Source organism: Actinia tenebrosa, unplaced genomic scaffold, assembly GCF_029948245.1.
Source record: "Actinia tenebrosa isolate PJP-AT-01 unplaced genomic scaffold, QUT_ActTen_1.0 PGA_scaffold6__47_contigs__length_16458017, whole genome shotgun sequence".
NCBI lineage: Eukaryota > Metazoa > Cnidaria > Anthozoa > Actiniaria > Actiniidae > Actinia > Actinia tenebrosa.
Window position 1 is genome coordinate 16,004,712 of NW_028292583.1, and position 24,013 is coordinate 16,028,724.

Below are 24,013 nucleotides of genomic sequence, written 5' to 3' on the forward strand. Positions count from 1 at the left end.
TTATTTCTTGTTGTTAATCTTCCCCGGACTAAAGCGAAAGCGTTTATTTCTCCCCTTTCACAACTAGCGATTTATTACACAAACGATTCACGTGACATCAAAGCTAACCACGTCAACCTGGATATATTCAAATGCGGAAAAACGAGTCATCCGTTAATCTCGTTGACGTTCGAAGGGTAGCAAAGACAGCTGGAATAAAACGGAAAGAGATTTCGAAAAACCTACAGAATTAATAACGTAATATCGCGTATAAAACATGAGTGGTTGATGTCATGTGAATGACTTGTCCTTTCCAATAGAAGCTAGAAATAGGAAGAAAGAACAAACGGAGCAAATTCAGTAATGAATAGACGGATGAATGCGTTTCCCCATCACTATTTATTATCTACTTTTGAGTCGGTGGAATTCAGAAGAAAGTTCACTTTTTTTTTTTTTTTTTTTTTTCAGGGCAAAAAAGGTTTTGAATTAATTGAACATCACAATTTCCTGAATTGCTTCTAATGTATTCATATTCAACTGCGTCATATTCAAGACTAGTAAAAATAGATCGGACAGTCGTGTGGTTTTGTTATGAGTCTATAGACGATGAGGTCCACCATTCACTCTCATTTACATATGCACCTGTTCTAATTGATCATAACCTGCTCCGAGATCAACAGGCAAATTACCAAACACAGATTTCTGCGTATTTTTCAATAAATATTCCTATTTTAGTTTATGATTTTTCTTTTTTTAAACCTGAGGCATATTCCCAGAGTTTTTGTGGCCACAACAAAAAAGCAAGGAAGTTGTTTCTTTTTAAAGCGATTGCGGTTAGCCTGTTACGCATGATTTTTTTAAATACACTGCTGTAAGTTTGCAATTATAGGGTCGTGTGGTTATCATGATTCATTCTAGATCAGCTTTCGTGTGAGACGTACTGGAAAAAAAGGAAAAAAAAATTAAGTTTGTTTCGTTTAATTAGCATAGCGATTGGTTTAAATACGTTGCGTGCGTCCAAATAAAATCCCACGAACGAATCATCTAATGCCAAATCATCGGATTCGGGTTTGGTTGTGCATAGCAACAATTAAAATTTACCTCGAGACAGTTTCCAGTTTGTGTGCTGCACAGTTAGTAGTTCTAATCGAAAAAAATACCTCATTTGATCGCAGCCTCATTCGTGCTTGAGCGAAAACGTTTAAATTTCCATTAGATGTTATGACAAGGTCTTGAAGGGTTAGAATGGAAGCTCGCTGGGATTTAGGTTACTGTAAGGGAAAAACAGAAAAAAAGTGGGAATGGGAAAATGTTTTTTCGGGGTTCAGTTACCGGACGCTGGGAAATTAATTTTTTTGAATGGGCGGGAAATAGGATCAGCAACCCCATCCCCCTCAGGACCATCTTATGACGAATTTCATGCATTGTGGTTTTCACATTCGTTGTTCAAGCTGATATAGACTTTAGATTTTATCAAACACCTTCAACATAATACAAACACGCCGAGGGTGCGTATTTGCTATAGCATTTCTTCCTCTTTGTAATATTGACCTAAATATAACTCTAGGATCCTAAAATAACTTTCATTTTATCTTTTGTTTTACGAAGCGGGAAACGGGAAACAGCATTGTAGTATTCGCATTAACATAGTCCCGGATGATAGTTTTCAAAAATACTCTATTTATTTAAGGTATCTGTTATTTTATACAATTTAAGTACTATTTGAAAATAAGCTAGACACTGTCCTTTACTTATCTATATTTTTTAAACCATACGGTACTATCGCGTTGTCTAAAGTTTAGAATGTGAGAAAAACACGTTAAAGTTTGAAGAGGTACTGCGTCTTTTTCTATTTAGCCAAATACTATAACATTCCGACCACAATATCAGATAACTAAACAAAATAAAATGTAATGCTGTCGAGAATATAATGCTTCTTCAATTGTATAGATATCTGTGGAATAAAAACAGTTACATGAAAGTAAATCAAGATAATATTTTGTATGTTTCATGTTTTTGGAAAAGTTAAAGCTTCGAGCACCTGGAGGCAAGATAATTAACGAGTCCATACTGAAATAACTCTTGCTGAGCTAGAAGAATATGTTATTTTTAGCTTATTTATTGTTATTATTATTATTATTATTATTTTTTGTTTTTTAGTCAGCCCAAACCATATCAAGTGCCAAGCTGGTCATGTGATATGGGAGATTTGATGGCTCATGGAAGACGTGCTCCAATTTCAGTGCCATCATTTATTGATAGTCCCAGCCATCCTCTTTTTCCATGGGCTAATAATGTTTATTCAAAGACATAAAATATGGCGAGGGCGTCCTAAACAACGAAAACGTGGGAATTCACCGGGCCTGAATATTCCTCCCACGAGTTTTTAGGGGTGATCCTCAGACGCCTGCGTTATTTGGCTGTGATTGGTTAATTCACTCGGGTATTACGTCATGAATATATCGGCAAAACTTCGTTTTGAGTTAGTCTCACAGTTGTCTCACGCGCGGAGTTACGTAGTAAACCAAAGGAGGAGAAAACGCTTGAAAATATCTCCATTTATACCACCTAGAAAAACCGTAAACGAAAGCTAGGTCTCAAAAGGGTCTATTCTAGTTATTTTTCTTGCTGTTTGAGAGATAAAAGAGCGTTGACTGCGGGACAGCCGGCTCATGACTATCGACGGTTCAATGAAAGTTGGAGAAGTTCGAGTTGCGAAAGCAGAGGATTTCGAGCAGTTTAAACGATTAGCCGAAAGCACTGAAAAATGGTCTCTTTTATACGACAAACATGGGATCAAGGTGTTCTCAAAGTTCACAGAAGGGACTTCAGTAAAGATGATGAAGGTAGGTTTTAGCGCAAGACTTTTGTAGTCACGCGCTTTGCACGCTTGTACTTTTGACTATGCTTTGAGTAACTTGTTACCTGTTCGAACAAGTATTTCGATTGAAGCTTTATAATATTCAGATAAAACTAGAAGATTCCATCGTATATCTTACACAGTAATGATAATAGTAAAGAAACTATCGATCAGACTTTTACCACTAATTTTTTTTTCGCGTTAGGAAGACTTATGTGTAAACATCAACGCGTCTTGGACGATTGCAAAATCCTGGTTCACTAAATTTCTTTATAAAGCTTAATTCTATTTTCTTACGATCAATTCTTTGGTTTAGTAAGCTTATAGTTGACTGTAACAGTCACTGAAGCTTATAGTTGTACATATTTAAAGAATTATTTTTGTGTTAAACCGCTATGGGAATTTAAAAGTTTTTTATACGTTTTGTTTGAAGATTTAATGGTAATTTTTTCAAAACAGAAAAACCTGTCTTTGTTCCTCGTATAAACAACTTATTAACCAAATACTTTGGTTTTTAACACTCTTTTGTAGTTCAAATGTGATAACGAGGGAAAGTCTGAAAATTTTACCCAAGATATATTCATTATGACATTGAAAAATTCACCAAAATCAAATCTGTTCGAAATGTAGCTCTAAAAAAACGTCATAATATCGTACAAAACTACGTGTTACTTTAATTCTCTGTCACTATGATACTTACAACTTTAGTTAATTTAGAGTGACTCAATACTGCTGAATTTAACAAGTATATTTGCTGCGTTATAGCGCATTCTACTCCTTCGCATAGCACTGACTAAAATAATATAGTATGATTGTGACTTTCCCATTCGTTTAATTATTTATTATCAGAATTTTCCATTTGGTCTAATTAGCTTGCTTTGAACATCTCCTTAAGAATATATTGCTGATATTCATCTGTATTCGGTTCTTTTTGTGTTCATTTTCATTGATATATTTTTCGGTATCACAGAAGCGCATGCATGCTTTTCAATAATTTTTCCCCCCCCAGGATTTATTTATTCTTCCTGTTATCAATCAGCTGAATATTAGTCTATTAGTCATCAATATAGCAGATATAAGCTATGCACTTCTTCGTATTAACAGAAATTATATTTATTAATTCAAGACAATGGTGTAAAATTTGTTTCAAATTCACGGTATATTTTATTCATCAAACTGTACATACATGTAAATTCATTTTTCCTAGTAGCTTATACGTTATAGCTCAATTACTATCAGTTGTGCATAATTATTATTCGTACATTTCATTCAGGCAAGCTATCTATGTATAAAAGCTAGGTTGAGGTTGAAGTTCAGTCATGCCAATCAGGTATTCTCTGAGCTTGCTCAAACCTGTTTTAGCATTCTCAGCAGTATAAATATGTTCTTTACAACAGTGATGTGTATAAAATATTACAGAGTAACAATAAGTGCATTATAAAGTACATCAATATATGTTAATATTCCAGCATTGATCTATATATTAAATCAAAAATATTGTATTTGCCAAAGACTTTAAGATTTGAGACAAGATTTAGACTAACTTGATACTAGATTCTTTTATAATATTGGCTTATGTGGTAAAGTATAGGTATAGTAAAACAGGTTTTGGTAACCCTTATTCCTGTTTATACTCGTTTGAGAAAGGTCTACTTTGGTAGACTATACTGGGTGCACTCATTTTACACAATGCCTGTGTGCTTCCAATTATTCTCTTGGGTTAATTCAGTTTGACGCATGACAACAGAAAAAGTGGGGCTTCACCCTGGCTGTTGCTCAAAATAAAGGGAAATAGGTGGACTAAAGAATAAACTTTTGTATAGACCTTTTCGATTTTGGTGTCAATGTTTCCCGTTTTAGAAAAAATCACTTTCCTCTGAGAATCACTTTATTGCTTTCTTTAGCCTGTGAACGCAACTAAAACTAACAATCTTTTTCCTCAAGAGAATGACATGTGGTCTAAAATTAGAGAACTAATTACTCCTAATCTATTATAAGGTATAGAGGCTTTGTACCATCACATGTTGGAAGCCATGACAGGAGGCACAAGATGGCTGCTATAGCATCTTATTCCCCTGCGAAACTAAATTCTATACTCCTAATTTATTATAGTGTATAGAGGCTTTGCACCAATATGTGATGGAAGAAATGACAAGAGGCACAAGATGGCTGCTATAGCATCTTATTCCCCTGCGAAACTAAATTCAATTGTTCCTGTGTCTTGCCATGGCTGCCACCACGTGATGGTGCAAAGCCTCTATTGCACTGTAATATCGCATTTATTTTATTCTTAATGATTTTTGATGTTTTCACAGGTGGTTACACAATTTAGTGATGTTCCATCCATGGTTCTATACGATGTTCTTCATGACCCAGAGTATAGACGACACTGGGATGAAAATATGATAGAATCATATGAACTATGTAAACTAGATGGAAATAACGACATAGGATATTACTCAGGTGAGAGTTCTTTTACTGCAAATAACAAATTTATAATGATAACAAATTTATAATGATAACAAAAAAAATAGCAATTTTTTTTTTGCAATAAAAATTGATTGATGAAAGATAGACAAGTGCTTTCGATCATCTGCCATGGTAGACATGATATAAATCAATGTCAATCAAATCTCCATTGAAATTCTCAATAGAAATAATGAAGTAATGCAATGTTGTTGTTTTTTTCAGTCAAATGTCCTGCACCAATGAAAAATAGGGATTTTGTGACTCAGCGATCATGGTGTTGTAAACCAGAAGAATTTCTAATTATAAATCATACAGTACATCACAAGGTATGTTACCTACATAGATCAGTAAGCTGGACTAATAAACTTCTTTGACCATATAGTGGTCAGCTTGGATTGCAAGGAATCATAGGACATACATGGAACAAAAATAGAGCTGTGAAGCTTGATGATATATATTTTAATATCACCTTTATTATAGTCAATCGCCTCTACCCATGAAAGAAAGACAATCAAATGAAACTCTACATAATATTTGCCATCTTTATTTTTGTTCTGCTCCCCTGGACACACATAATGCCTTGTGTTCCAAGATCATGGCTATAACATTGAAGTAGTCCATTCCCTATCTGGGCGCAAAAACAAGGGAATTTTCATTTGCTGATGTTGTAACCTTCCTTGTGTAAATTTTTATATGTTTCTTTGTTTTGAACCCCAGCATAACATCACATGCAAGGGGTCTAAGATAATAAATTCTTTTTGCAATATTACCTCTAATTAGGTACTTTGTCGCTTACCATTACATTACATTGCACTACATTAATTTGCACTTCTAATATTCCTATTTTTTGGCTTTTACCACAGGCGGCCCAGCTTAAAAAAGGCTTTGTACGTGGAGACTCAATTCTAACAGGGTATTATGTTAAAGCAAGAACTAATGGCTGTTCCCTTACATACGTCGCTCAAGTAGACCCAAAAGGTAAGTAAAATAGGCTGTTTTTATTATGTCAACACTACATAATAATAATACCTGTAACTTTATTTCAACTGCTAAAAATGGAACAGCTGATGCTTAGAACAACTGATATTAACCGATAATCAGAATGCTCTGCAAAGTTTCTTTTTCCTTAAAGCAAATTGAAAACTGTCTAATTTACTAGACATCTTAATTTTTATTTAAAATCTTATCTTTTTAAATTATGTAAAAATTTATCTGTCGTAATATTAAAAAAAAAAATTAGTAAACATTTCATTGCCATTGCACATAATGAGTTATCTCTATTGTCTTAACTTTCTTCTCCTGAATCTTTGCAATCTATTTCCTTTGAGGGGAAAGAGAGAGTACTCATAGGTATTTTCATTAATAATTATTGGTGACTTTTATTATTCTCTTCTAGGTATCTTACCAAAATGGGTTGTCAACAGAGTTTCAAGCAAGATTGCCCCCAAGGTAATAAACATTCCTTTTCTTGTACGACATCAAACTGTGGATTATGTTTTGTGGATTACTTAATTTTTGGTAATGACTAATTTCTGTTGACCTGACATATATATAGTTGCAGTGTTAGAGGAATTTAAAAAACTCTATTTTTAATGTCCATGCAAAACCCCTATGCAATGGCAATAAAACATGAGTGACACATCAGCTTACACATTTTGACTGGTCACAGACATTTTTCATAGAGTGTTGTTTGTTATTCATTCATCCATCCATCGATTATTATTTATTTATAAGCATTCTGGGAACTGACATACACAATCTCAGGGAGATGTAACAAGAGGACACAAAGTCCCTTACAAGGTCACTCTCAATTTTTAGCAAGTACCATATTGCACTCTTGGTGGGGGAAGCAATTATACAGACTCATTCCTATATATATACTCAAAGGCATTTACAATCATGAAATGTGGTTAGTACAAGGTTTTTAGGCACTGAGGGTGGTCACTATTATAAAATTATTTAAATAATGTAAAAGTTATGCCTGGTAAGATATAATATATTATTTTCTTGTAGTGAAGTGTTTTATTTTACTTAAAGGTGATACACAAACTCCATAAAGCAACAATGGGATACAAGGAATGGAAAGAAAATCATTCCCCTGAATACAAACCATGGCTCAAACCAGAACAAAGCACCTTACCTGTGATTAAAAAAGAAGACTTAGAATACACAGAGTTGGTCTTTGAGTCAGAACAAGAACAAGATACTATGCAAGAACAAGAAGATATTGGGAATGACACAGAAACATACTCAAGCGAGGATAATCTTGATGATATTTTATGACAAGGATCATAAAAATGAATCACTACACTACTGAAATTTATCAAATCTTGAAATATATTTTCATGTAATGCAAAGGTTGTTAAATAGCCTTTAAAAAAGATAGAATATTGATGATTACTTCATAATTTTTTGCTGTAATGCAATGTTAGGAATTGAATATGTAGGTTGTATATTTTGATTTTATTGATTTAGTATGTGAGAGAGTTAAATGTGAAACACAGTGCTATAGTACTAGTTGATGTGACGTGAGCTATTGTTGTTACTATGCCAAACCTATATCAATTAGAAATGAAGCAACCTGGTAACAGCTATTGTGATAATGTTTGGCAAATTAACAGCACAATGCTAAAATCGTAAACTCCAACTATTGCTATATTATTTTTGATATTTTGATTTTAAGTAATGAGACTTGATTATGTTTATTTGTGTGCAGCCTTCAGAGCTGGAGGTCCACAATTCAATCCTCAGGATTTGCACCTCTCATTTGACTTCTCTCTAACAGAGCACTGATGGAGAGAGGTTGTAAAGTGTGCAGGAAGGAACTACCGATGTTAATATTAGTTATTTTATCTTTTGTTGTGATTGAGAATCATGTCATATTTTTGTCTTTGGAGCACAAGTTGGGTTCATCAAGACATATTTTTTATACATACTGTAACTGCACTTAATTAATTTAAATAATGATTCCATTCAACTTTAATAGTAATAGTTATCTTCCATCTACCTCTTCCTAAAGATAGGTTTCACAATATTTATTCTAAAAAAAGATAGAAAAATAGTGACTGGATGAGAAGAGAAAAGGTTGTCATATTGGTCTCACTGAACTAGCTCCTACATTACCATCTTTTTTCTTTTCTTTGGGCTACTTAATTTAATATTTGAGTAGAATGAAATGACTAAACCTGCGAAATAGATATTAGACTAATACACATTAAGCAGACCATTATTCCATTGTTTTCTTTTGCCTGATAAGTTTTCTTTTGTGTCTTTGATTTTTACATGTTGACTAGTATATCTTATTTCACAGGTTAATTGCATTTACTCCAATACAGAGGCTAGTTTAAAGCCATTAGTAAAATGAATGCTAAATATTTAATGTTAATAAATTATTAGTTAATAATGGTTGTTCATTGTCAACAACAATAGATTCTCGATGTTGTTCTTTAACAATACATTAATAACATTCAGTTTAATTAATGGTAATATCAAGTCTGTTATTTGCTAAAAAAAGGTGTAGCTATGCTGGCAGAACTACACAAAATATTCACAGATGTAATTAATAATTCAGACCTTTGAGGTAAAATTTGTCACTAAATTCTTGAGAAAGTTCATATTAATAAAAACCATCTAAATTGAAATGATTTTTATCGTTTTGAGACTATCCACTTCCCAAAAGTGCAAAATCATACAATTTCTTGTTGCAAAAATATAGGGCTTTAGTTGATATCATTAAACTCATTAATAATTCATGAGGAAAAAACAGAAATCACGACTGTGAAGAGTTCTGTAAATCAGATACAGAATCCTGTTCATTTGCATAAACTTTAAGATGGATTTTCTTGGCCAGATTCACTTTTATCTTGAAAATTTTAGTGAAACACAAAGGAACTAACCTATCTAGACGTTTGATAAGTAATCTACAGTATTCGTGTCCGTTGTGTATCCAATATACAAACTCTCGGCTACGCCTCGAGTTTGTATATCGGATACGGCCACTCATACTGTATATATTACTTAAAGTGGTTAGTGTTTAGGCTCTAACGAGTTCGTTTAATAACTCAAAAGCCTATACATCAGCATATTTTCTTAGTTCTTTTTGTGTACATTATTCCATTCCAAGTACTTATATGCAACGATTGGGTTTCCTGTGGAAAGACCAAAATTCTTTGCGTTCCGCACACATGCCAGCTAAGCTTGGAACGCCTGATTGAAGAAAGGATTCCTCTCTTGATTTCTGACTCCTACTACTATCACTAAAAACGGATGCGAGGGAGACTACTATCTTTACAACTAGGGGATAATTGACTTCTTCAAAAGCTTAACACTTAAAATAAGACATGCAAGGGGTAGCGGACGACCCCGAGCTCACAAGAATGCTGCAAATCGAAGGAGAAAAGGCAAAGTTTCAATCTCTTGTTCACAACTTAACTGACCTGTGTTGGGACAAGTGTGTACCTGATAAACCAGGCAACAAACTGGACTCCAAAACTGAAAACTGCTTGATTAATTGCGTTGAAAGATTCTTGGATACAAGTACTTTCGTTGTTAAAAGACTCGATGCTGCTGCTGCTTCAAGATGATGATTAATATTCAAGTCAAAATACTGCTTAAACCTACTTCAAGATGCTACAACAATCAGGAACTATCATTTTTTTAAATGAAATTATGATATGCTTGAACATTTTTTGTTTACCTTCGTGATAAGAATTCCATATATTTGTTGATGATCACTTGGTATTTCTCAAGAGGACAAGAACTGAATGATCTGTGGCCATGGTAAAATGGATCAACAGCTTTTTTTGATACTGACTTTAAAAAAGTAGAATAACTTGTATTAAATGTACACATGGATGTACTTGAAGATTAATTTGTAATGGTTATTGTAGGAAAATGTTTTTTAAACCTAAACCAACGTCGGGATGGTTAATATTCCTGTACAACTTTGTTATGCTTGGCCGGCATCGTATTACATAATTGAATTAATTAAGCTTACATTCATATTTAGGAAAATTGCCACAGGAAGTCCAACTAGGTATGTAGCCACATAGCCACTGGACATATTGCCTGCATTATTTTCAGTGGCTAGTTGGCTACTTGGCTACAGGAAGCCCAATCAAGGGAAATTGCCACATGGATCCATTACACGTATAACATATAACATATATCCATGTATGCCATCCTTAGCCATCCCTGACCATCCCTTGCCCCCCTGGCCCTCCATGGCCCCTTGGCCCCCCTGGTCCCCTTGGTCCTTCATGGCCCACCTGACCCCCTGGACCTCCATGGCCCTCTTGCTCCCCTGGGCCCCCTGCCCCAATGGCCTCCTGGCCCATGGACCCCCTGGATCCCTGGGCCCCCTAAAATATAATACGAGACTGTTTTGCTTTTCCAGTCTAAGGCACCATTTATTTGATAGAATATAAAGCTATAATTTATTTCATGGCAGTATCGATTGGCATTTTTCTAAGTAGATACATTTTATTGCTGCTTTTACATCATTGTAACGCCATTCCTATTCATTTCTTTTACCAAAAAATCCATTATTTTTTCTATTTGTAATCTCCATTTATTTTTTATTTTTTTATTTTCCATTCTTTTCCAATTATTGATGATTCGATGCTGGGAAAGACTGGGCACGGAAAGGGAAAAAAAATAACTCCAAGTCACGTGATAACCAAGCATAACACGGGAAACAAAATAACTATGGCGAACATAAGAGTTGATAGTCATTCAACAGTGAAAATGTAGAAAAATACTCCCAAAAAAACCTTAATATGGCATCTCAGCCACAAGGCCGAGCAAAGGTAGGTTAGAGTCATCGTATTTAACGCTTTGTGCTGTCTAATGGAGTATTTTAGTGAAGTAAAATTAAGCGCAATCTTCTCTTTTCCAACTACAGCCAAAGGCTCCAAAAGCTCCTAAAGCAAAGATCCTGCAAGCTTTGCGAAACGTTCATACAGAACAGCTGGCTAAACTCCAGCAGAAATACCAATTTGAGCAGGATCTATTGGAGGATATCAGGTAGGATGTGTTTTACTAGCGGTTCCATTTGTTATGACGGTGAAAAATAGACCCAGTTAAGAGTAATTGCGCTAATTTCGAAGTTTGATTGAGCTTTGAATATTTTTACAGATCTTACAGTAAACAGAGGTCGGCTATCGAGAAGGAGTATGCTCAGGTAATTATAAATAGATATGAAATTTTCAAACCAAATACAGGCCCCTTTTTAACTCATAAATACTAACGATTTTCCAAAAAAAATTGTTTGAAAATTTTACATGTAGCGATCTAAAGTTTTAACCTTAGGGCCACTTGGACGAAAATTGTTCCAAAATTAAAACTCTTTCATTCGAGCTGGAACTTTGCTGAAATAATCTTGAACACATTAAGAACCTCTCACTGAAATATCTTTCTAATATTCGAAAGGGAAGGGCCAAAATTTTACGATTTATTTTCGTCCGCCATTAATTTCTTTGTGTCACGGCCAACGAGTCATTATGTACAGCAGTTTTACGCTGTGACGTCATTTACTCAACACTGTCATGTTAGCGTCGTTTTGACTATACATTTCTTGTTAAATTACCTGAAGTTTATTTGATGTTTTAAACGCGTTATCGTGAAAAGAATCTCTAAACAGACTTTTTTTAAACCTTTGATACCTCTTCAAATATGATGGAAACTCCTTTGGACGCTCGCTTTGTCAATCCTGAAGAGTTAGAACCATAAATTATAATGTATGAAGATGAAGCCGAACTAGAAGAAGAAGCAATGCTTGGGAAGAGGTTTTCATAAAAATTCCTTACGTTCATTTCATTATTTGTATTTGCTACCTACTGTCCATGATATAAAGATCTTAAATTTGAAGTTTCAATGTAATCTAATAGTGATTGATGTTATGAAAACAACCGATTGCCTTTTGAATTCTGCGTTGTGATATAAAGATTTGTGACAATATACTTAGATCTATGTGCCGAATAATTTAGAATGTGATCTCGTAATTCTCCTAGCTGATTTACTACAGAACGGTTATTATTTGCTTCAAAATGTTTATTATGCATTGAATAGGTACAAACATACGATTATCTAATATCATCTTTGTAATAGAACATGTCAAAGGTTTCTTATTTATTACTCGCGCGACAGCGGCGTCTGTCACTCAGCTCGTAGATTTTTCTTTCATTGTGTCGGATGTCTCGCGGACCCAAATTGTGGGGTTGTTCTTTGCCCTTGTATGTAAATATACCTTGAAAAATTGTTATCCTTAAAATGATTCGAATCCCGAATATCTCAGTCACTTCGCGCGATGGAACCGCTAGAATCTCGTCCATGCGTCCTACTTTGTTGTGATTCTTGGCTTGCCGAGATGTATTGAAATTTTCGAATTATGATCGTCAGTATTATTGAAACTGAAAAATTTCAGCGCCTAGACATTGTTTGGTCATATAGTAGTTAGGAAACCGAATGAAACATTAAATATTTTCTGGATAAACCAAATAAACCGAGTTTTACGAACATGGCACATACATTACCCACCAATGTTTTGGTTTGGGTTGAGTAAATGACGTCATAAGTACTCGTGCCAGTCTTCTTGAGTCGAATTCTGTGATTCAAAGAAATTAATGGCGGACGAAAATAAATCGTAAAATTTTGGCCCTTTCCTTTCGAATATCAGAAAGATATTCCAGTGGGTGGTTCTTAATGTATCCTAGATTATTTCAGCAAAGTTCCAGCTCGAATGAAAGAGTTTTAATTTTGGAGCGATTTTCGTCCAAGTGGCCCTTTAATGAACAGGTCGATAGTTTTGTTGAAATTTGAGTAAATATTTCTCTTTGGTCTTAAGCAGGGTTAAGTATATCGTTAAATTGCCATTCTTTGGATCTCTTGTAACTTTACAGTTAAATATATAAATTTACAAAATGATAAAATGTTTTGAACAAATCTTGAACATAAAAGTAAATTTTTAAGTGAATGTTTATCATTATTTTTGAAGTTCTTTTCAGTGATACCAAAAATGCTTTTCTCTCAAGCGTGAAATAAGATTAACCAATACTCTAACCATTATTCTTTTTTACTTTTTTGGCTTTACATTGTGTGCAGTTTGTAATTTAATGTTTGTACACATAATGAACAAGTCAATTACCTATATATATATAAGTAACTTGCAACAATATTTACTTTTAGAAAACTTTAAAATTACGAGTTTTATATCAGTTTTCTTTCTCATTTTCCTTCTTCATTTTGTACTTCCCTCCATTCATAATTTTGGTAAAAATCTAAGAACTTTCAATGTGTCATTGCCAGTATAAGTCTTGTTGATTTTTGGATGTCAATCTTGGCATTTCCACATGTGACATTCCCATTGGCTGCAGGGTGTAGCAAGGTCTTGACCATAGGGAGGCAATGAACCATTTTCCTGCAAATACTAATGCATACACATCTCATCTTCTTCCTGCCATCTCCACTGGTTTAGCAAAACCTTTTGCCCCCCCCCCCCCCCCCTCCTTCCCCCCTTGCTCCCCTCACTATGCCACTGATTGGCTGATGAAGACATTTCAAACACCAAAAATTTCACAGTCGTAACAATGGCCATTTTTATACTAGAGACGCATACTGCACCCAGACAAAGTTGGGCAAGTGTTTTTAGTGCGTCCCTTATTGTGTCTCTAAGTTTGTCGGTTATAAAGATAGGCAGAAGTCACAATATTCGTTCAGATGCACCACTTGATTTAGTGCGTCTTGAACAATGAATTATTTTAAGTTCGTTGTCTGAAAGTTTGATGGTCTGACAGTATAAAGACAGGCAACAGATGAAGAAAGTATGAAACCTGGAATTTTCGCCCAATTGAATATACTAGTGCCAGGCCAAATGCTCAAATGCTCTCGACAGGCATCAGATTGTCTTATATTTTGCTCATCTTTACACTAGATGCATAAAGTAATAGATGCATTATGCATCTTGACACATTTTTCGTCTCTAGTGTAAAGAGTGCCAATGGGACATTTTTGCTAAGTCCAGTTAGTCCCTTGCATCCAATCTAGCTATTGTTTTTCTGCATTATCCTTTATGTTACTTATTTATCTCTGCAGAATTTGCAAAAGCTGAACAACAATTTCATACAGAAGCAAGAGTTTTTATCTTCAAAAGAGAAAGATATTACTTACAAGTGAGTAACGCTGAAGAAGATCAGTGATCATGAATCGTCTAATTCTAAACGTATAAAAAAATTATTTAAAAAATTTATAAACATGACTCCTGACTGGAATTTCAAGATGTCTAGTTCAAATAAATGACTTTAAAAATTAGCAATATTACAGTTGCACCGAGGATCATACATTGCCTTCAAACAGTTGTTTTAAGTCCAACAGTCCAAGTCCAACAACAATATAGTACATGTAAATGTATAGAAATTGACCCAAATGACTTAAAACAATTTGAAGGTAATGGTGTGCAACTCTATTATTTGCTATTATGTCATTTCTACCACAGAAATGATTTGGATTTGGACATGAGATGACCTGCTGTTACTTTAAGCCCTTTGTCCTGTAAATTTTCCACTAAACATTCTTTCTTATTTCAGATCCCCAGAGGCTGTTTGGAAAACATTTCTTGAGGAGTCTGAGAATGCTAGTAAGAAAAGGTTGGAAATTGCTGAAGGACTGCAGGCACAAGTTGGCGATGAAATCAAAACCTTTAAAGCAAATAAAGCTCAGGTTTTTAAAAAGGTGTGTGTTGACAATGAATTATGGCTACAGTTTTATGAACATTGGTTTTGAATTAAGAGATTTATATTTAAAAAACTCATTAATAATTCATAAGCTTATGGTCCAATTGGATAAAGTCCTCTTCATTAGTATTCAAGTGATTTTATATAAAGACACATGTGATCTTTATATAAAGACCACTCGAATACTATGAGGATGACTTCATCAGGGATGAAGTATGCATCCAAGTTTAGATGAAGACATAGAGCTTCATCAAGGTCATAGTCAACCCTAAAGATCTTTGACTAACGTGCCTGTCTTTGCCTTGGCACGCAATATCCAAAGTGTGGGAGCTTCTATTGAATCTGGTTGCGCATGCCTGTGACGTCAAATCTCTATCGAAGTATAAAAACCCATGTTCGTGACGTGTATGGTGGCTCCAGTTGAACCAAAATCTTATAAATTGTTCATGAGTGTTTTAAGCAGTTCAAAAATCTCGTAGATCGTGTTTTATCAGATATAAAAGCACTCGGCTATGCCTCGTGCTTTTATACCTGATAAAACACTCCTACTCGTTTTTTAAACACTACATAGACTGTACTGATAGACTAAAAACATTGATCAACATTCATATGGCTCATTATATCCCACTAAATATTTTATTTAAATGTTTTAATTACCAACTGTTAATATTTAATAATCCTTGCTTATTAAACATTTAAATTATATTTTGTAGTTTTTCTGGTTATTAAGATTAATTTTTTAGCGCAAAAAACTATCATTTCTGTCTTAGACTTAGACTTTAGACTTTATTTATTTTGCACATGAATTAACAAGTTTACAATCTAAAAAATTACAGAAGAAAGAAAAGACAAAATATATAATGATTACAAATGGCAATATTTATCAAAATATTAACATGATATGTATGGATTGAGTTAATTGAGTTTGTTGTGAAATGTGATCGTCCGGGTGAGTGTAGTCTTGAGAAAGACTATTGTTGGTGGTGACTGACGTTTTGATAATAAAGTTTAATTAATTAAGTTTGTATCATAAAATGTAAATTATGATAATAAAATGCTTAATTTCTAGTGTTCAGAGATGATACAGAAAGTACAAGAAGAGTTATTCGAAACGATAAGAGAAATGTCCAAGGTATGTATTCAGTGTTTTGGTATTATAGCTAGTGTTTGATTCCTACGGTATTATCAAATGACAATCTAGATTGGTGTTGCAGCTGCAAACTATCTAATATTCGATGCACTAACACTGAGGTGGTTAAAAAGCTTTTAAAAATAATTACAGGAAGTTGATCTAGGATATTTTTAATGCTAGTATCAGGCAGGTGAGTGGTCACGTGGCACGTGGCACGTAAAGCATGAGTGGACAAAATGACCAGCCTTTAGCATTTTTGGAGCTTGAAAGAACAACAAAGCAAACATGGCAGTAACGAAGAGAAATTGTTTTTTTTCTTCTTCTTGTAGGCACATATATTTTATTTTAGTTAAAAGAAAGCAGAAAAATATGCAAAAATTAGTTTACAGTAGCCAGTGAATGAGGGCCTGGTGGCAAAACAGCTGAACCCGCTGCGATTGGCTAAAACAAAATTCACCGCTCAGCTGGAGTGGTAATTTAAAGGCTTAATCACAGTGTGGTTCCAGGAAATATTCATTGAATCAATACATGAATGAAAACTTTATTTAAAAATAAATAAAATAAATTGACGCTCCCGCTCGATTGATGCAATGTGAAAGAATCTGACAAGTGTATTTTGAATAATGGCTAGTGTAATATTCTATTTATTTTGGAACTTCCTAAGAGTATACCATCAGGAAGTCTAATACTCTCCTTCCTTGGGGAAGGTTAGGGAAGTAGTTTTTGGATTACCCTTATTTTCCATATTTTCACCTTTGACTTTCCTGAATAATTTCATTCTTTTCTTAGTCGAAAAAGAACTATATGGAAGCTGAGAAGCTAGCTCAAGTAGGCTGGTGAACAAGCTGCTGAAGCCTGAAGATAAGTAAGTATATTTGGACTATTAATTATCTAATATTATTAATAGTTATTAGAAAAGTTATAAAGAGTATGTTTCATTTTTGGGTGCGGTCCTATTACCTTTAATAGAGGGGCGATGCATACAGTACATGAGAATAAAGAGGTGGTGTCATTATCTCAGTACATTGAGGTCTATTGCATAAAGTATATTGGGGGAAGAGATATCTAGCTAAAAACTAGTGTGAGCTGCGTCAGTGTTTCTAATGAAACAGTAATGATAAAAGGATAAATTATACACCATGAAAAGATGAAAAAACTTACTGATGTTTCAGATGCTAGTCCTTCATCGGAGTAAAAGAGGTAAAGCATATATATTTGGGGAAAGTAATTTAATATTCGGGGGTCATGGTTATTGGTAGTAATAAGATGACCATGGGTGTCATGGGGATGGGGTTTATGGCCATCATGAGGGGTCATGACTAGATGTCATGTCTAATAGTTGTTAAAATGCCTTATTTCATACATAATATTTTTCATTTCTAGATACAAGAAACAAAATACAAAGTTCTTTCAGTCTAAAGCAACACTTGGCAAAAATTTTACCAAGGTAAGAGCACGAGGTTTTTAATAATTTGATATTTTGATTATTAATTATAAATCTGATATAATTATTTCAGAGCTCTAGTCGGAAGGAAGCTTGTGAAAAGAGAGCCACCATGGCTAGAAATGAATATCTTCTCAACCTTGTGGCTTCAAATGCTCACGTAGTGCAATACTACTGCACAGATCTTCAAAGAATAATGGATGTAAGTATGTAGATTTATATAGGACAATCAGAATTTTACATCTAGTAGTACACTCAACATAATTAATATCTCCCTCATATAAATATATGCTGCAATGACATTCCCCCTATGTACCCCAACCTCTACCTTGGGAGGAGTTAAGCTACATACCTTTCTCAGATCCCTCCCGAAGGAAGTATAGATATTTTATTCATGAATGAACACAGTGGCAATTCCCTTTCTTTCTTTCTTTCAGTCAATATATGGAGATTATTATGAAACAGCTAGGACATATTTACTAACAATGGGCAAGTTAGAAGTTGAGGCTGCTACAACTTCAAAAAATGGGTTTGAAAATTTGTTGTCTGAGGCAGAAAGGGTAAGAAATAATATTATTATTTCTCATTGATTTAGTTGAATTTCTCTTTTTGCTGTGATTTTCCTCCCTTTGTAAAAATTGAGTGGAAGCAATTTTCAGCACAAGACAGCAACTTCTACTTATATATATTTCACCCTTAGTATTCATCTGGACAGGGTTTTCACCCATGATGTCCTGTGCAATAGAGCGATGCTCGAACCATGCAACAGAGCCAGTCCAGAATGAACAGACATACACAGGTGTGCGCTAGCTCACTTAAATATTTTCTTATACTTGCAGATTAATAAAGACTACTGTGTTCAGTGTTTCCTCACCAAAAACAATGTGTTCACTGAAGTTATTCGTTATGACTATGAACCTTGTAAACATGATGAGGTAAAGAAGGCTGTAAAGTCTATCTTCTTCTCCAATGCTTGTAAATGCAAGGTTTGAGAATAACAGCCAGCTGTTGCAAAGTTGAGATTGTTGCTTGAATCTCAAAGTATTCCGGCCTTGTGGTAACATTTATACCCTAGCCTTTCCCCTACACTGCCACAGAGGTGGATTGATGTTAGCAACACCGACCCCCAGGGTTTTCTGTAAAGGATGTACTAGTATCATGCCTATACTGCACCCACTCCCAACCATTTTGATTCTTCTGAGTTTTAGAGTGATTATATTTCATTTTGATGATTATTGCTTAAGATTCCGATTCAACTTTTGGTGATTTGATTTTTTAGGTATCAACATTAACCTTGGACAGGAATGCTGGTTTAGTTCTGAATAAAGAGGCTCGTAAGCTAGCCATGAGAGTTGTTAGAGAACAGAAGAACATCAAGGAAAAACAAAGAGCTCTTAGTGGATTAAAATCATCTGATACTGTGAGGATTAAAAGGATTATACATTACTATTACATACATCATTATTTCATCATTGCTATTATTAATGACTTCGCTATATTCATCATCATTATTTATTATCATCATCATCACCAATGCCATCATACTATTTGTCATCATTATTGTCATCATCTTCATCATGGCCAACACATCACCATGTTGTCATAGCCATCATCATTGCTACCATCATCACCATCATCAACATCACCATCATTACATCAATCATCATTACCACGACAATCATCATCATAACCAATGCCATCATCATACTATTTGTCATCATTATTGTCATCACCTTCATCATGGCCAACAGATCACCATATTGTCATAGCCATCATCATTGCCACCATCATCACCATCATCTACATCACCATCATTGCAGCAATCATCATTCAACCAGCACCACCATATCCTCATTGCCACCATTTTCTTCACCACTACCACCACTGCCGTCACCACCACCATCTTTATTATCATCAACCATTACCATATTCACTATCATCCATCACCTTTATCACTTACTTATTAGCTCTAGCTGAAACTTAAATGGTGCAAATACTTTTATCTGGAAAAATACACTTCATATTGCACCAGATCATTACTCATTTTCATCATCACTCATTTAGCACAGTCCTCGTCATTTTACCACCCAGAACTAACGTCTGTGTTACTGATTAAACTCTTTCAACAGACTAGTGAGATACCTCCAACAGGGGACCCAAACCAAGGCCCTGAGGAAAACCCAGACACCATACGAGAAGAAATCAGACATTCTGAAGTGGGAATTACTAATATAATAAAAAGATAGGATGAATTAATTAAAGATATATAAAGTGAATGATGAATTGATTGAATGAGTGAATGGTTGCATGAATGGATGGATGGTTGGATATATGAATTAGTGAATGAATGAAATGTTCATTTCTAAGGGAAAAACTAAACTCATTTTATGTGGTATGTACTTTGTTGATTTGCAGTTGATCAAGTTAAAGTCTGAAGCTTGTCTTGACCTTCTAAAAGAAGCAGGAGGTTGGTACCAGTATAGCATGTGACATCAGAGCTTTAGTTTTACTCTTGGTTCTGTTAACTGGTTTCTGCTTTCTGTTGTTTTATAGTCAATGTTGAAGAATGGCTCAAGAGTGCAAACTCATTGTCTCCAATGGGTGAACAAGGTAACTGGCAGTCTTGTCCAGGCTAGTTTATTCCATTCTTTTGACAGGTTTAGAGGAAGCCCTGAGTCTAGGCGAATGGAGAATTGTAAACAAGGAAAGAAAAGATATGAAAGAAAGGAAAAAAGAAAAAAAATATGAAAGAAAGAAAGAAAGAAAGAAAGAAAGAAAGAAAGAAAGAAAGAAAGAAAGAAAGAAAGAAAGAAAGAAAGAAAGAAAGAAAGAAAGAAAGATAGATAGATAGATAGATAGATAGATAGATAAAGAAAGATAAAGAAAGATAAAGAAAGGAAAGGAGAGAAAAGATATGTAGCAAGTGGGAAATGAACAAATAAAGGAAAAGAAAAAAGGAAGAGAAGAAGAGAGAAGACAAACGCTGTGAAAGGAATAAAAGAAAGAAGGAAAAACAAAATATGTCTAATGACTATATCCACCCAATAGCCTCTGTTACTATGAAAACTAGGTGTGCTTACATCTGTACCAATTCATTTGCAGGTCTCAGTAGTTCTCAAACCTCTCTAGATTCTGAGAATCCATCAGAAAATGCAGAGTGGATGGATGACGAATGGGATGCGGATGATACATTTGTAGGGGACTACGAGTCTGATGAAGATGCTCAAAGCATCACATCTACAGGATCATTTCCATTACCTTGTGTTGCGCTGTATAACTTTGAGGTAATTAAAGAGACTGCCCATGAAGTTATTTGTGTATAATCTTGTTCCATCTTTCACTGGACTGTCCTGCGCAGTACTGTTTAATAGAGATGTCACGCACGGAAGTTAGTAACGATTAGATATATTTCTTTTTGAAGGCTTCAACGTCAGATGAACTAAATATTGTAGAAAATGAAGAGTTAGAAGTTTTAGAAAGAGACTGCGATGGTTGGTGTAAGGTAAGGGGTTTCCCAGTACTTTTTATCCATCATATCAACACTAATAAGTAGGGAGAGAGGGTTGCGTGACAACACTAAGAACGGCTATTGGGGATACTAATCCTTTTAAAATAGGATCTTTGTTGTGAAATGTGACCGTCCGGGTGAGTGTAGTCTTAAGAAAGACTGTTGTTGGTGGTGACTAACGTTTCGACAACCTGAGCGGGACCGTTTTATTCTTAATAGAATCTTTGTTATAACTAATATCTTGATGGTCATCAGGAGCATCGCCATCAGCTTTACCAATACCAATACCACCATCATCATTTTACAGATAAAGAAAAGTGTTCTAATATATAAGGAATGGTCAATGCTTAGCGTGCGTATATCCAGTTCTGGATGCACGTGGGAGGTTCTTAAGCACGAAAGAAGCGTAAAAGTCGGTGCTTATGCACCCTCCCATAGTTAATAGTTCCCCTCTATTAATTATGACCCTCCCAAGTGCATCTAGATATCGCACAACTGAGCATTGACCATCGCTTTTATAACATAGCAAAACCGTAAAAAAAATTCGTTGATGAAAAAAATTCAAATTTTGTTCTCTAACGAAATCTTTATTACTGACATAGCGCGCGCGTGTACCATCCATCTCTGGATGCGCGCTCGCGCACGCTAATTAACCAATCAGAGCGCGCGTTATATCGTGGCTATGTTACAAATATAGTTTTTATTGTTTCAAGGGTCGAAACAAAAATGGAGAGCAAGGTTACTTTCCAGAATCGTACGTACGATTTCGAAGTAAAAAGCGCCCCTCCTTGGTGTCGAATCACAGTGGTTCAGGTCACAGTGGCTCAGGTCACAGTGGCTCTTTTACAAATGGAAGCCTTGGAACATCACCAGGCAGAACTAGTTACACAACCACGACTCAGCAACCAGATTATAGTAAGTTCTTCTTGATACAGAAGATTTTTTTGAGTGAAAAATTCACTGCGCGTACACAGTACAGAAATGATTAATCGCTGCGCACGAGATTACTGCTTATATATTCAGTCGGAATGCTGGAGCACAGCACCATTTGGTTACCTGTCGGCATGGCCTATCACAGAGCATAGTGATCGTGCCGTGCAGTGACCAAGCATTCTGATTGGATGAGCAGTAACACTGTGAGCTCTAATTGGCTCTGATGTATAATAAATTATTGTTGTGACCCTTTATGTTTGAGATTTAAACTACGTTTCTTTTTCCGCTGTATTATTTCGTTCTTCAAAGTGTCTTTCATCACAGATATCTGTAGTGCATGCATTTTGCCTTTTAATTGGTGGGAAAGATTTCAAAACGAAACGCACATGTCTTTCTCGTGAAGATTATTTCTTTCTTTAATGTGCATTTTATCAAATGCTATACAGAGGTCTGTAAAGACTTTCATCCTAGAGGGATAATCGTTTTACAATGATGGGGCTTCCAAAAAGACTATTGCCAATCTTCCCAGTATCCTCAGTATTGGGTGTATTCCCCTTCAAAGGGATTCCTCTAAACCTATACTTTGATAAGAAACCTTTTCTTCTACTCTTCTGTTACAGTATGTATGGTAAGGGCTTTGTTTGATTACGAAGCGGTCGGAGACGACGAGATCTCTTTCAATGAGGGAGACCTCATCTATGTTACTAGAAAAGATGACAATGGCGTTGATGATGGGTTTTGGGAAGGACGCATAGACGGCAGATTTGGGATGTTCCCCTCTCTTGTAGTAGAAGAAATCGAAGGATCAGACCAACAGGCTTCCGTTCAGCAACCCCAAGAATCAACATACTCGGTACCACAGACCACTAACATCTCTAATACACAAAAAGTAGACGATTATATTGAGCTACCCAAGGACTATGTCCCTGGGTGTGGCACATACACGGACTCCTATACCACAGCTGCAAGCAACCCAAGCCCTGGCAACAGTCCTCGTTTACAGCCCAAACGAAAGGCACCACCCCCACCATATGCCAAGACCAGGAAGGAGCCTCTATCTTCAAGCAGCAACAACCTTGACTCTGTGGATCGACGGCGCGTTCAGACTGAGAATGTATTAACGATGAGTAAACCTGACCGGGGTACGTCGTATAATCGGGCCGTATCGTACGAGTATCATGGAAATAGCGATCGAAAAACTGTTTATAGTGCTCATAGCTCTGACTACGTCAATGTCTCTGATATACCCTCAGAGAGTAGTCCTTGGACTGGGGGTGCCACCCCAAAACCACCCAAACCCCCACCACCCACCAAGTATAAGAGTAAATCTTATGTTTAGGTAATAATTGAAAATTAATTGTAATTATTGAAATAATGAATGAATATCTTTCGTGATTAGCCCAGCTATCGTAATATGGAATACCATTTTCACTTTGTTTATCATGTGTTTGCGACGTCTTACCAAGAATTCAATTTGAAATATATATGGGATGTGTACAGCTTTTGATCTTGTCGCTTTTGGATAACATGCACGCCAATTGAGGGTAAAGTTAAGAATCTTTCTTTCAAGGTTTCTTTACGTTACTTCATACGACTTTGAAATTTTCTTGAGTCAGAGAAACTGCATACAAAAACATACACTATTTGGGCATAGAAAAAGTTGATAATATCACTTCAAGTTCAATCGCTTTTTTTTGGTTCAAAATGTAAACCACTTGGGTTGCTTTGTCTATAATTTCCATTCATAGAATCTTAGTTGTCGTTGTCAGCAATGTCACTTCTGATAAACTTTGCATGAAATTATCTAGGATTAATAAGCACTTCGTGCACTTCTCTGCATCCCTAAGAGGAAGTGCGAAATGAGAAGAAAGTGCATACTCTATTGCATGCGGTTAATGTGGGCAAACACTTTTATACTGCAGTAAAAATCATATAACCACAACCATCCAAGAAAAATAGA

At 35.2% G+C, this 24,013-nt stretch overlaps 2 protein-coding genes across 2 annotated transcripts; both read left to right on the plus strand.

Annotated features, from left to right (window-relative positions):
* Positions 1-2,259: 2,259 nt before the first annotated feature.
* Positions 2,260-8,949, plus strand: LOC116288315 (START domain-containing protein 10). The gene is made up of 6 exons (XM_031695091.2): positions 2,260-2,825; positions 5,155-5,302; positions 5,531-5,634; positions 6,172-6,286; positions 6,705-6,757; positions 7,346-8,949. Exons 1-6 carry the CDS (start codon positions 2,652-2,654, stop codon positions 7,589-7,591), a joined length of 840 nt encoding a protein of 279 aa, XP_031550951.1. The 5' UTR covers positions 2,260-2,651; the 3' UTR covers positions 7,592-8,949.
* Positions 8,950-10,960: 2,011 nt separating this feature from the next.
* LOC116288320 (F-BAR and double SH3 domains protein 2) lies at positions 10,961-23,558 on the plus strand. Its single transcript, XM_089039426.1, is given in 21 exon segments — positions 10,961-11,115; positions 11,211-11,332; positions 11,444-11,489; positions 14,399-14,475; positions 14,890-15,034; positions 16,106-16,168; positions 16,958-16,999; positions 17,001-17,024; positions 17,026-17,033; positions 17,552-17,615; positions 17,686-17,814; positions 18,050-18,172; positions 18,452-18,547; positions 18,892-19,032; positions 19,586-19,828; positions 20,028-20,079; positions 20,166-20,222; positions 20,715-20,896; positions 21,034-21,114; positions 21,834-22,035; positions 22,674-23,558. Coding segments are annotated over 21 exon segments (2,646 nt in total). The 5' UTR covers positions 10,961-11,085; the 3' UTR covers positions 23,393-23,558.
* The last annotated feature ends 455 nt before the right edge of the window (positions 23,559-24,013 follow it).